This window comes from Myxocyprinus asiaticus, chromosome 50 (genome assembly GCF_019703515.2).
Source record: "Myxocyprinus asiaticus isolate MX2 ecotype Aquarium Trade chromosome 50, UBuf_Myxa_2, whole genome shotgun sequence".
In the NCBI taxonomy this organism is placed as follows: Eukaryota; Metazoa; Chordata; class Actinopteri; order Cypriniformes; family Catostomidae; genus Myxocyprinus; species Myxocyprinus asiaticus.
The window spans coordinates 7,894,946-7,909,488 of record NC_059393.1 but is presented as its reverse complement, the minus strand read 5'-3'; the positions used below and the strand labels follow the sequence as shown (position 1 = coordinate 7,909,488).

General features: G+C 38.1%; 1 protein-coding gene across 12 annotated transcripts in view; it reads left to right on the top strand.

The window, feature by feature from the left end:
• LOC127438663 (dedicator of cytokinesis protein 3-like) overlaps positions 1-14,543 on the top strand; it is a 260,066-nt gene that overhangs the window by 61,200 nt on the left and 184,323 nt on the right. For all 12 annotated transcript variants that reach the window (XR_007896784.1, XM_051694383.1, XM_051694390.1 and 9 more), the window contains exon 2: positions 9,950-10,033. Coding sequence is in view for 11 of the 12 variants with exons in the window: in XM_051694383.1 (XP_051550343.1) it covers positions 9,950-10,033 (84 nt within the window). In the remaining variant the exon portion in view is untranslated. The remainder of the gene's footprint in view (positions 1-9,949; positions 10,034-14,543) is intronic.

Here is a 14,543-nt window from a genome sequence, read left to right as displayed (position 1 = left end):
TCTCTCCCCAGACGAATGCTCGACCATGCCCTCACCTCCACAACACCGATCAGCCACAACATTAAAACCACCAACCTAATATTGTGTAGGTCCCCCTCGTGCCACCAAAACAGTGCCAACCCGCATCTTAGAATAGCATTCTGAGATTTTATTCTCCTCACCACAATTGCACAAAGCTGTTATCTGAGTTACCGTAGACACTGTCAGTTCAAACCAGTCTGGCCATTCTCTGTTGACCTCTCTCATCAACAAGGCATTTCTGTCCACAGAACTGCCGCTCACTGGATGTTTTTTTGCTTTTGGCATCATTCAGAGTAAATTCTGGAGACTGTTGTGTGTGAAAATCCCAGGAGATCAGCAGTTACAGAAATACTCAAACCAGCCCATCTGGCACCAACAAGCATCCATGAGATTATCTAATCAGCTAATCATGTGGCAGCAGTGCAGTATATAAAATCATGCAGATACGGGTCAGGAGCTTCAGTTAATGTTCACATCAACCATCAGAATGGGGAAAAAAGGGGGGGCCTGGGTAGCTCAGTGAGTAAAGACCCTGACTTCCACCCCTGGAGTCGCAAGTTCGAATCCAGGGGGCGTGGTGAGTGACTCCAGCCAGGTCTCCTAAGCAACCAAATTGGCCCTGTTGCTAGGGAGGGTAGAGTCACATGGGGTAACCTCCTCGTGGTAGCCATAATATGGTTCGCTCTCGGTGGAGCGTGTGGTGAGTTGTGCATGGATGCCGCGGAGAATAGCTTGAGGCCTCCAAACGCGCTATGTCTCTGCGGTAACGCACTCAACAAGCCACGTGATAAGATGCACGGATTGACGTCTCAGATGCGGAGGCAACTGTGATTCGTCACTACGCCACCACGAGGACTTAGAACACATTGGGAATTGGGCATGCCAAATTGGGGAGAAAAGGGGAGAAAAAAATAAGAAAGGATGGGAAAAAAAATTGGATCTCAGTGATTTGGACCATGGCATGATTGTTGGTGCCAGATGGGCTGGTTTGAGTATTTCTGTTGTGGCTGATTGTTGTATATACATAAAAACATTTAATTAAATAAAAAACATTCTGACAGCTATATCAAAGAGCTCATCTCTAGTGACTTGTGACTGATGTAGGCTTAAATGAATATTTTTTTCTACTTTTTCTTTTTTGCATTGTCCCTTTGACAAATTACATGACAGGTCATTATTTTTATAGTATTTGTCGACAGTATTTTAGAATATTAAGCAATAGCATTAGTTTGCAATAAAAGTACCATCAGAGGATGCTGTTAAATGGTATCTCATACGTGTTTATTTGTAAAACTGATGTCTGTAAGTGAGATCTCACATGTAGATGTTTTTACTGTGTAGCAGATGGCATTGTATCTGATGTCTCTTTGTTTTCAGAGCAGGATTAGTGAATTCCCTGACACTTCATGTGACACTTGCTGTTTAAATTGGGACACCAGGAAAAATTGTAAACAAGACTGGGTCTGGAAGTGTCTGGATTTGTGGGATCCATCTGTCTGTGTTTATCATTCAATATGCTTGAGTGTTTGGTTTGGGGCCCTGTGTTTTTCAGGCTAAATTTTCTTAGCAATGATCTTTTACACCCTCTTTCTTAAATACATTCAACATTTCATAATTCAGAGTCTTATATGTCACTTTTTGGGGTGAACTAGCCCTTTGAAACTCAGACATGTAATTGTACTTGGCACCACACATATTTCTCTCTGCTGATCTCAGATCAGCCTCAGCCCCATAGTCACACCTGTTGTACAAAGGTGCCTGAGTTTGTTCCTGTCATGCAACAGATGCCCTAACCCCACCCCCATCCCTAATACTAACCACGTGGAGCCTGTAAGGCTGAGTAGCCTGCCAGAAACAACTCGAGACACCTTTCTCCCATCGCGCCTAGTCACGTCCTTGACTGTCACAGACAACACCTGAACTGGTCTCATAATAGTATACTGTATGAAATCAAAGGGTCATTTACGTACCTCCTCCACACCTCCAAAGCTGGGATGGATGCAGGAAAATGGCCCATTTAGTTCATTTATCGTGCCTGCCGGCAGTGTGCCCAGACAGACAATGAGTCCAAAGTGTTTAGGTAAAATACACTTCAAATGAGAGCACGACTAACACAATACGCAACAGCTGCTGGCTTCCTGTCTCATTAATTCAGTTTCTTGTCACCCTCAGGCCATCATAAGTATGCCTTGCTAAAATCTGCATCAAATTTTGAATGAACCATACTGCTCTCAGGAGACTGTAAGTAAGAAATGCGTTGCACTCAAGTTGTATGATCAAAAGCAGATGGAACGCTGGGCCGGAAATCAATACATTATGACACTTCTTCGGACTAATCTATCATAAAAACAAAATTTAGTCTGGTACTAATTTTCCCTGAGGAAGTTAGGTAAATTTCATAAGCAAATTAGATTTTAGTCTAGTAGTTATTGTACAACCTCGGTAAAATTATTTTGCAATTGACCTACATTATTTTTTGACCAATTTAGGGGCCCACTGAGAAATTTAAACCCATCCGAATAGCAATGTCTGTAATTACGCTATATAATTTTTATGCAGCACTTATTTACTTACTTAATTTTAATACATTTTATTTTGAACTTCGTCAAATATCGTAACTAAAGTACAATATGTACAGTTGACTTATTGTTTCTCAGGGTGATGTCTGTAAAAGAACATTTGCAATCCCCTTCTGTGATAGAAGACATGCATTCAGTCCACAATTAATTCACTGGGAGACTAGGGGGTTGTGACGTAGTTTTATTTTTATAGGCAATGACATACACTCTTCAGCTAAATGTAATTGTTACCCTTCTTAAGTGCACAATTCTTCTCTATACTCACAAAAGTTTGGCAATTTATAGGAGTGACACTGAAATTCACTCCCGAAAATGGCGGCAGTTTAGAAAAGAAAACTGCAGTAATACGTCTTAGTTTCCTAATTTACTTCGGTCAAAATAGCTAAGTTAAAAATGTTAAACTGTTGGCATCCGTATTTGTTGTTTATAGCCACAAGACACTGATTTGTTCCGTATTTTTAAGCCGGACCCAGACTGAAGTGTCCCACAGTTTTTGTAACCCTTAACAATGACTTCAGGAACGATTGCTGTTTTCTGTATGCACAGAATGATAATTTTTGGAATTCACAGACCCACGTTTACAGTAAATGCGGCCATCACTCCTAAAATTTTGCACAGTGTGTGTAGCCATGGTTCATTTCAGAAACAAAACTAAATTCTCATTATCTGCCCAAGTGTCCATTAGCACCCCTACGGCACTTGGCAGTGGTCAAAAAAGTTTTTCAAAATGACTTTTGGACCAATTGCTCTGTAGTAACTCAGAGATGATGATTCGGACTGTAATTAAATTACAACACAACCCTGGTGTTGGTCAAAAAACAGTAGGCAATTCAACCAGGATTTTTTTTCTTTGGTGATGAAAACACCAACATTTCGGTTTCAGACAGCAATAAAATCACTTACAATATGGCATTTAAAATGCTAAAATTACATCACATTCCCATGTATAACAATTAGGCCTACTGTCCCATCCCCAGGCAGTTTAGTGTGATAGAAAGAGAGGGCACAGGAAATCTCCTATCATATTTTATGGACACTGCCATCTAGTGTTTAATAGATTGTCTGCACAAGTAAAACCTCAAATACTTTTAATAACAGAAAAACAGCAAATAATTGGTATACACAGCAAATATGTAGAATGTGAGTAGTCTCATGGCTTTTCCATTTGAGTGCCTGAAATACCTGTCAGTAGAAAAACGGTTGCCCTCCCATAAACCCAGATTTATTAGTTTATTTGACTTGTTTGTTGAGACATGCATATAAAACCTGCCGGCACAGATCCATTTGGCTCGAAGTATGTTTGTTTTGCATGACAGGACAAAATTCAGACAGGCAGAAAGAGGTGACACCCCTGTGGGCTCCTACAGGCTTCATCCGTTTAATAGGAATGATTTCATATAGATGCCACATGCAAATGTCTTAATTTAGCCTATAGCTTTATATCACATTAATAAAATGACATCCACATTAAAGTTTGATTTGTTACTAAAGGCAAATACGGAGTGTATTGCCTAAAGACTGGCCTCTGTCTTGTCTGCAGACGCAGAGTGGACACTCTTCGGTTGGTTTACTGACCTGCTTCCAGTGTGCAGGGTTAACTTGCCCACAGCTAGCATATCTCTCATAGCATCCTTGTGAATTGCTCTAAACACACACACACACACACACACACACACACACACACATGAACGTATTTGTCTCTAAGAGTAAAATTATTTGCTATGAGGCCGTGCAGCTCTTTTTGTTGGTAGGCGGCACAACAAATGCTAATTTGATTAGCTATTTGCCTTAATTAAAATGTAATTTCCTCTCAGGATGTGCCATCTTTTTCTGCCACAAGTCTCATCTTTCTTGTGGCATCAAAGCCTTTCCTGCTGATAGACTAAATAGTTGACACCCAGTCGCTAATTTATTTCTGCCTTGTTGAAAGTTAGCATTAGCTAGCTAGCACAATAGTAGAGTATCTGACACAGATGGTATGATGTTGAGGCTATGGTTATGAATTTAAGTCGTAAATGAAGTTAACATTTAAGTCGTTATTCAGTCTCAAATCAAATCATTAATTAAGTAAACAGTGCTGAAATTCAATATGGTGGCTACGCCAATACCATCAAATCTTGTGTGACAAACATGGTGATGTCATTACCAATTTGATCAATAAGAAGTTTTTCCTCTTCCTGACTTGTTTAAGACATGTCCCGCTCTGTGTTTTCACATTACTCCATGTTTGTTTATTGTTCTAACATAAATAACATAAAGTAGTCCTGCTATATGATAACCACACAAATATATCTACCACAATATACTGTAGCAGGAAATCTACCAGTAGACAAATTTCTACAGTAGTGCAGTATATAAGAATATGATTTTTTATAGATGATAAACTCCTTTACAGACATCCTGGCAACCTGTATATAATTATTGGGTTGCCATTTTTACATTTATTTAATGTAGGCCTATAGCATTAGGGGCATACTGTACTACTATGTTCAAAATCCATATTGTTTATTGCCAGTGTCATTCTGTCCTTTAGTGGAATTAACTTATGAAAAGTTCCTCTAATAATCTATTGAATTATTCAGTAAATATAGATCTCTGGCAGCAGCCAAATATTTTCTTGGAATCTCCAGTGGGAGCCTCTAAATGAGCATTAAATATTAAACTGTGATCTTTGAAAACAAATAACAAATGACAAAATGTCATCAGAAATTAGTAAATGAACATGACAAATCCTGAAAGACACTGTCTCTCTGTCTGAATGTGAACTCTGAGATTCTGATAGTGTCTGGAGAATGTTGTTATTTCGATAATGCAAGCAAAGTTGCTTTCATATGCATATGCAAATACTTTTTTTTGCTTTATAAAAAAATATAAAGCATATATACAGTATATAAAAATACAACGGTACACAAAATCATGATTCTGTAAGAATCTTTCCTTTTTTTTATTTTTTATCCCCTTTTTCTCCCAATTTGAAATTCCCAATTCCCACTAATTAGTAGGTCCTTGATGTGGCGCAGTTACTCACCTTAATCCGGGTGGCAGAGGACAAGTCTCAGTTGCCTCCGCTTCTGAGACCGTCAATCCGTGCATTTTATCACGTGGCTCGTTGTGCATGACACCGCGGAGACTCATAGCATGGGAGGCTCATGCTATTCTCCGCGATCCACGCAAAATTTACCACGCGCCCCACTGAGAGCTAGAACCCCTAATCGCGACCACGAGAAGGTTACCCCATGTGACTCTACCCTCCCTAGCAACCAGGCCAATTTGGTAGCTTAGGAGACCTGGTTGGAGTCACTCATCATGCCCTGGATTCAAACTCGTGACTCCAGGGGTGGTAGTCAGCGTCAATACTCGCTGAGCTACCCAGGCCCCCCGTAAGAATCTTTCTTTAAATTATTTATTTTGAACACATAGTGGCTGATGGGCAACAATTCTTATTGTGAAGTCTCACAAGGAAAAGTGCAATTATAATAATTGTAACAAAATTAAGACATTAGCAGTGTATATTTCTGTGTCTTTTGCCTTTCAGCTTACCACTTGTACTTATCACTCAATTATCAATTTTCATTTGTTTTGTTTTTTTCGGGAAAATCAGATTATCCACATTATCAGACAAGAGGGCGGGTCTGTTAGCATTGAAAATGTCCCCTGCTGGACAATTACAGCGCATGCTTGTTTATATAGAGTGGGCAGTACAGAATTGCTGAAATGCATTCTTGTAGGAACTTTATAATGGGGCTCAAGCACGTTAAGCAGATGCTTAAATTCTGTGTTCTCGACGACTGAGTACCTGAGTACTGGACCTTCTGTCCCGGGCCCGGGCAGAAAGGCTATTCTATATTGTATATCGCATTTAAGCACATTCAGCGAGAGACGCGGATATATATATATATATATATATATATATATATATATATATATATATATATATATATATATATATGCATTTTCCTAATCAGCTAATTCAGCTGATCAGGTCTGATATACCCAAAGGACATGAAACAAGTATTACTCTGATTCTTTCATTTTTAAGCCTTAAAAAAAAAATGGTTCGAGAGAGCCCATCAAATGTCTGTGTACAGCCTCACCGAGCAAAACAGGCCAGACAGGATCATGTTGCACAAATACAGATGGATTCAGAGAAATTACTCAGCTTTGTTCTGGGCATTTCAGCTGGTCTGTGGCTGTCTGACCATTTATAATCTCAACTTAATAGAATGACAGAGGCAACAGATGGCTTATTTCCCAGTTCGGGAGATATTTTGACTGAAAAAACAACATGCATGTGGACTCAAATCTAGACTAAGCTAAGCAGGGGTTTATTTTAGGAATGTGCTTTCACCAAAATATCTCATCACATCAAAGACATATCTGTATTTCACACACACAAACATACACTTTCTTATTGTTCACCCCAATATAAAAATTCGGTCATTATTTTATTAACCGTCAGGTCCTTCCAAAGTTCTTGTAAAGAAGTCAGTAAAAAGAATGACAGCGTTGAGATAATTTTAACTATACACATGTCTGGTCACTGTTGAAGAGCTATATCTGATCTCGGAAAACAAACAAACAAACAAACAAACAAACAAACAAAAAAACAGTCTTTTTATGTGAACATTTTCATTAACATGGGTTCAGTGATTCCCTGGGATACTCTGTCCAGGTTACCATGGCAATGTTTTTGGAGTATCTCTGCTGGAAAAAAGCTGCAGTATGTGAGGTATTGATAATTCTGAAATACAGTCAGTGAAAATAAATCCTTTTATTTGACAGTTGCTGCAAATCTGACACACCCCTCGACACACGATACTTACCGTGTATCGTGGAAAAAACAACAACGTGAATTGGATTTTACTTTCTTTTTTGAATATCTATTTTTATATAGTATGCCATTTGTAATTGTTGTACAGCACATTGGTCAACTGTTGTTGTTTTTAATTGTGCTCTATAAATAAACTGACATTGACATTGACATGGACAGTGAAGCGGCACAACGTCAAAGACTTTTAGCGCAAGTTTACATTGAAAAACAACTGAAAAATAGCACAAATGGATTTAAAAACGTTGATGTGAACAGCACCTAACACAGGTACAAAAATCTGCTACATATTTGTATCGGAAGGATACACTCAACAGATTTGCTAAACAGCGTTTTAAAGGAATGTTCTGGGTTCAGTACAAGTGAAGCTCAATTACCATAAGTTGTGGAGTAATTTTGATTACCATAAAATAAAAAAATAAATTGACTCGTTCCTTGTTTATTTTAAAAAAGCAGTTACTGTACAGTGAGGCACTTACAATGGAAGTGACTGGGACCAGTCCGTGATCTCTAAAATATTCACTGTTTCAAAAGTATAGCCACAAGATGTAAACATCATATGTGTTAACATGGTTTTAATGTGATCAAATCACTTACTAACCTCATCTGTGTAAAATTAGATCCAGTACCTGTAAAGGGATGACAGGGTTTCGTTGTCATGGCAACAATGTTGCAATATTGGATATAACGTTACACAGATTGGGTAAGCAATTTTATTACACTAAAATCATGTTTACATCTAAAATGTTTACGCTTTGTGGCTTCGCTTTTGAAACAGTATATATTTTAGTGTTTATGGACTGTCTCCATTAACTTCCATTGTAAGTGCCTTGCTGTAACTGTGATTTTTGCTTTATTTCTTTTTTTTTTTTCTCCCCAATTTGGAATGCCCAATTCCCAATGTGCTGTAAGTCCTCGTGGTGGCATAGTGACTCGCCTCAATCTGAGTGGTGGAGGACGAATCTCAGTTGCCTCCGCATCTGAGACCGTCAATCCGCGCATCTTATCACGCGGCTTGTTGAGTGTGTTACCGCGGAGACATAGTGCCTGTGTAGGCTTCACGCTATTCTCCGCGGCATCCACGCACAACTCAACACCCGCCGAGAGCGGAAACCACATTATAGCGACCACGAGGAGTTTACCCCATGTGACCCTCCCTAGCAACCGGGTCAATTTGGTTGCTTAGGAGACCTGGCTGGAGTCACTCAGCACGCCCTGGATTCAAACTCACGACTCCAGGGGTGGTAGTGGTACTCACTGAGCTACCCAGGCCCCCCGATTTTTGCTTTATTTACATGAATGAGGGACATTCATGTAAATAATGAATATTATTTACAAAATAATTTTAGGAGAAAATCAACATTATCCCAAAAATGTTGTTAATTGAGCTTAACATTTATTGAACCCAAAGCATTCTTGTAAAGAAAATATTTCATATTTTTACTATGCAGCAACCATTATATAAAAGCTATAAGGAAATTAGGACATTCTATGTTGCTATGTTATGCCTTGCAGTGTCCTTTAGCCATGATTTTATTCACAATATAGTATGGGCTCACATACCTGATTGCTAAAATATACTTACAGTATGTGAAATATATAACAAACCCTTACAAAAGTGTAATAAAAATGGTAACCATTGTGCCAAACAAGATACCATTTTCACAGTTATTGTTACTATTGTAAAACCAAAATATACTAATTTATAAATTTACTCAAACAGTTCTTACACTGTTTGTTCTCCTTCAAACAGTGTAAGAGAACTATGAACTACTAAGGTAGTAACAGGTATTTGACAGAAACTATGGCTACTGTGGTACATTTTTGTAGGGGAAGAAAACAATAAAGGCAGAAAAGAAACAAAACAACACATTTTGTTTCAACTAAACCCTCCAGTGAAAGGCATAGACTGAAAATGGCCTCAATATAAGAGTAGCTTTGTCTTTTGGCTAATCCCTAAACAAAAGCAAAAACACTGGGGTCCACTGCATCTATTACTGAATCTTTCCACAAATACCCCAAAACTGAAATGTGAAAGTATGGCTATTTGTTTGCATTTTTCACACAGGATGTACATCATTGTATTGGCTTCCTTTTGGGTAAAGCTGGACCAATAGTCATTCTATTCTCCACTCTTTTGCTTATAAATAGGTCACTATTGAATTTACTGTCTGAAGTGTTTAATAAATTCTAAGGTTTGAATTATGGTAAAGTATTGTAAGAAATTCCTTCACTATTTTCTCTAAATATTAGCATAACTGACTCTGTTAAATGTGTGTAGTATTTTTTCTATGTTGAAATACTTCCTCCAAACCAGCTTAGTATGTAGCATAATAGGTTGATCTGTTTGTTTGAGAAATAGCAGGCAAGGGAAGTGCAATTACGTTCGGTGACGCTAGTGGCGCAGAAATAGCACACTTCAGCTTTAACAACAAAATGATATGTCTTATTGTAAACCCAATATCCCTGAATGTGTTCAATGCTTGTCTAACTCCCCCTGTTCTTTCTCTTCTTTTGTCAGTGGTCTGTAGTTTCCGTGGATCTGTGTCACATGGACTGACTCTAGAGCTTGGAGAAACGGTTCAGATCCTGGAAAAGTGTGAAGGTAGGTCATTCATTCTTTGCAAGCTTTTGAACAAATTGTTTTTGGAACTATCACATATTTTTCAGCATGATCTCATGAAAATGATGTGACCGTGGCAACAGTTTTGCAAATAAAATGACTGCAATTGGCTGCAGTTTCCCAGTGAAATGTCCAGCGGGGGGCGCCAAAAGCGAGTGAAATTGTGTCGTAATCAGACGAGGTTTTGAAGTTGAATGTTAAATGGAGATTTAAATGAGTAAAACGTACCTCCCTAAGCTAAAACTTTAACCTAAACCTAACTGATAGTGTTCTAAAAGCAAATGAGAGGCAAACAAAACAGACATCTTTACACATAAACCAACATCCAAACCTAATCGATAGTGTCTTAAAAGCAAATGCGACATGAAAAGCACATTTACTGAAGCAACCAGGTCATTTCATGTCACTTCTAGGACACTTTCGTCTCACGTGTCAGTTTGCGTGCTTGGCTGATCTTTCAAAGTTCAAAGTCCAACAACAGGTGAGCTGTCACGGAAGTTTATCACATTGGAATAAGTGTGTAAATGTTGGTGAGTCTTTAATAGAAGCGTTAAAATGTATCATTTTCATAGCGTAGAAGGCAGCACATAAAAGCCAGTTTGCGAAAAATTTGTTATAGTAACATTTATTCTATGAGACAAGGTTTGTTTTCTTTAATTATCTTATTCTAGCTTTAGTTTGTGCAGACACAGGTTTAAAAAGCCATTTAAATGAAATATACATACATTTATCTGCATCTACAAACAAACATTTGGTAACAAACTACCTTCTACTGAGTGATAGCTTAATTTAGACTAAATCTGCAATTTTGCATCCAATTTTTTAAACAATTTTACTGGTTTTTGCTATAAAATAACAGAATCACATATCAGGTTTTTAAACTGTTTTCAGCCAATTTTGGTTACAGGGTTGCAGTAATGAGAAACCACATTTCAAATAAACGGAAATTAAAACGTCCACCCCATTCTCCTTTGGTTTTCTGAAGGTTAAGAACCTCCATTTAATGGCCATTTGTTTAAAAAGAGCAAAAATGTACTTAATATTTCAAGAGTTTCAAGTCATATTTTGTAACCTCATCATGGAAAGTGGCAAAGGACGTACTATCATCTACCATGCACTCTTAGGTCACCGCATCTTGTATATTACAAAAACAATATCATGTCTGTTTGTTTCTCTTGGAGAAGATGTAACTTGTGCTATCGGCAATCATTGCTTTAGGAACCAGAATAATTATGAATACTTGAATTCAACTGAAAGTCTTCCAACACAGAATTTCAGGACGCCTTTAGGGTCTTCATTTAATTCTACTTCAGCATGCAAAGCAGCAATAAATGTTTTATTAGCATGTATTTATGATTAGTCAGACGCTGCGAAGACTAAGGGGTGAATTCACTTAACAGTTGTGGCACTTTTGCTTGTAATATTTTGAGTGAAAATCCCTGCACCTTATTCACTGATCTCCCCATCTAGTTTAAGCCTGCACAATCAGCACTGAAATAGTGCTAATTTAGGTATTTCAATTAAATCATAAATTCATTAATAATGATAACTTGCTAAAAACCACACGCGTGCCAATGTAAACGAGCTTCTCTCATGAATGCGCAACGGGCATCTAGAGTTTTTACGTGGAATGACTTAAATTTCGTATAAATATATATTTTGAATAAATTATATTTTTTTATAAATATTAAGTAGTGTATGCCTTCAAAATACTTTCTTTTTTTTTTTTTTTTTTTAAGCTGTAAAGTAAGGCACTATCCACAGCTGTTGTATTAAAAAGACATTAAAACATCTCCTTCCGGTTCCGCATTTGGAACAACATAAGGGTGAGTACTTTATGATAAAATGTTTACTTTTGTGTGAACTATTTCTTTAAAGGAATTAGAATTAAAAAGTCACTCAAAAAAAAAAGAAAAAAAAGAAAAAAAGAAACTGCACATCAGAATCACGTGCAGATTCGCTTCCAGGCAACTGAACTGTCATCGATTTACGCTTGAGTCCCCTCTGGGTCCTGAAAGAGAAGTGGCTCAATTTCAGTGTGTCACAGTTTAAAGGTCAGTAATATATGCTTGTGCCCCAGAGCTGTCAATGGTCACAGCGACAGTCTAATCTTCAGGGCCTGAAATGCATGAATTCTGCAATGTCTGTCAGCCAGTGAAAGATAGCCTCTTACAGGAGTAAGAAATATGTTTCCGTCTACAAAATTGGACAAACACAAACCCTGCCACCCCAACAACATAGTGTATGACTGGTTGAGGGAAATTTAGCAGTACTGTGTTATTTTTTGCCACTTGTCAAGCTCATGGTGCTTTATTGGAATTACAGTGACAGATGAGTGTAGTCTTACAATGAAAACCCATTTAACTTGTGTTAGTTTGTGTGTGTGTGTGATGTGTGTGTGTGTGTGTGTGTGTGTGTGTGTGTGCATGTGTGTCTGTGGGTAGGTTTGGGTGGTTTACGAGGACATTGTTTTTAGGTTACAAACTGGTAATTACAAGGGTATTATGCTATAAAAGTGGTTTATGAGGACATTTCTAGTGTCCCCATAATTCAAATAACTTAAAAAACATACTAAACAATGTTTTATTGAAAATGTAAAAATGCAGAAAGTTTTTTTTTGTGAGGGTTAGGTTTAGGGGTAGGGTTAGGGGATAGAATCTGTAGTTCGTACAGTATAAAAATCATTATGTCTATGGACAGTCCTCATAAGTATAGCCGCACCAGCATGTGTGTGTGTGTGTGTGTGTGTGACATGTTGAAAAGTTGCAATACTTCCAACTTGTACTCTACAAAATGTACAAAAGAATAGTTCACCCAAAAATTAAATTTTGTCATCATTTACTAACCCTTGTGACATTCTAAATTTGTGTGACTTTTAGAACTCAAATTCCAAGTCTAGAAGTACATTTTATTGCATATGCTGAAGGATTCGATGCGTGTGGCTATCGAATCCTTCTGATGTGGGGGTATGTGGGGGTCAGTGTATAAGCCACAGGTGAGGTGAAAGTTTTGGCTTTGGCCTCAAGGCTCAGCATAATCAGTACTCTGATGCACGGGGTTAGCAGTTTGTTGCACGTATTGATTGTTTTGCTGCAGTGGCATGGTTTTGAGGTAATGGATGCCTGGAAAATCGAAGTGTTTGAAAGTTCTAGGCTCTGGAGTGTTATGCTGGCCTGCAGTGGCTAGTGGTCAGATTGGAGCATTCTATTCTAAGAGCAGAAGCTTTTTGCAGTGTCAGATAGACAGATTGATGGACAGATGGACAAACTGAAAGATAGATAAGATGATGGATGATGGGCGAACAGATAAATATGGATGGATGGATGGATGGACGGACGGACGGACGGACGGATAGATAGATAGATAGATAGATAGAGTGGCAAGAAAAGTTATGTGAACCCTTTGGAATTACCTGCATTTATATATAAATTTGTCTTAAAATCTGGTTTGAAATTCATCTAAGTAGCAATAATGAACAAACACAATCTGTTTTAAATAAGAACACACAAATTATTGTATTGGTCTAGTACATACTGAATACATCATTCAAACATTCACAGTGCAGGTTGGAAAAAGTATGTGAACCCTTAAGCTAATGACGTTAACAAAAGCTAGTTAGAGTTAGGTGTTGGCAAACCTGGAATCCAATTAATGAAACAAGACTGGAGGTGTGGGTTTGAGCTAATTTGACTTATAAAAAGTGCTCAAACATTTTGAGTTTGCTATTCACAAAAAAGCATCTGCTGACGTGGATCATGCTTTGCAAAACAGAGATTTCAGAAGATCTATGATCAAGAATTGTTGCTTTGGATAAAAGCTGGAAAGGTTAATCTCGTAGATCTTAGATATTCATCTGTCCACAGTTAGAAAATTGGAGTAAATGGAGTCGATTTAGTAGTGTGGCTACTCACCCAAGAAGTGGCCGTCCAGCCAAAATGACTCAAAGGGCACACTGCAGAATGCTCAATAATGAAAAAAAAGAACCCTAGAGAGATAGCTAAAACTTTAAGGAATCATTGGAACTGGTTAACATCTCTGTTCATGAGTCCACTATATGGAAAACATTAAACAAACAGGACACCATGAAGGAAGCCGCTGCTTTCCAACAAAAACATTGCTGGATGCCTGAAGTTTGCCAAAGACCACCTTGACACTCCGCAACGCTTCTGGGGAAGTGTTTTGTGGACTGTTGAAACTAAGGTTGAATTGTTTGGGAAGAATACACAGCACTGCGTATGGCATTAAAAGGGCATAGCATACCAACATGAAAACATCATCCCAACGGTGAAGTATGGTGGATGTAGCGTTGTGATTTGGGGCTGCTTTACTGCTTCGGGGCCTGGACCGTTTGCCATCATCGAGGGAAAAGTGAATTCCCAAGTTTATTAAGATATCCTACAGGATAATGTCAGAGTGGCTGTGCGCCAAATGCAGCAGGACATGACCCTAAACATCAAAGTCAATCCCCTACAGAATGGTTTCAAATAATGAA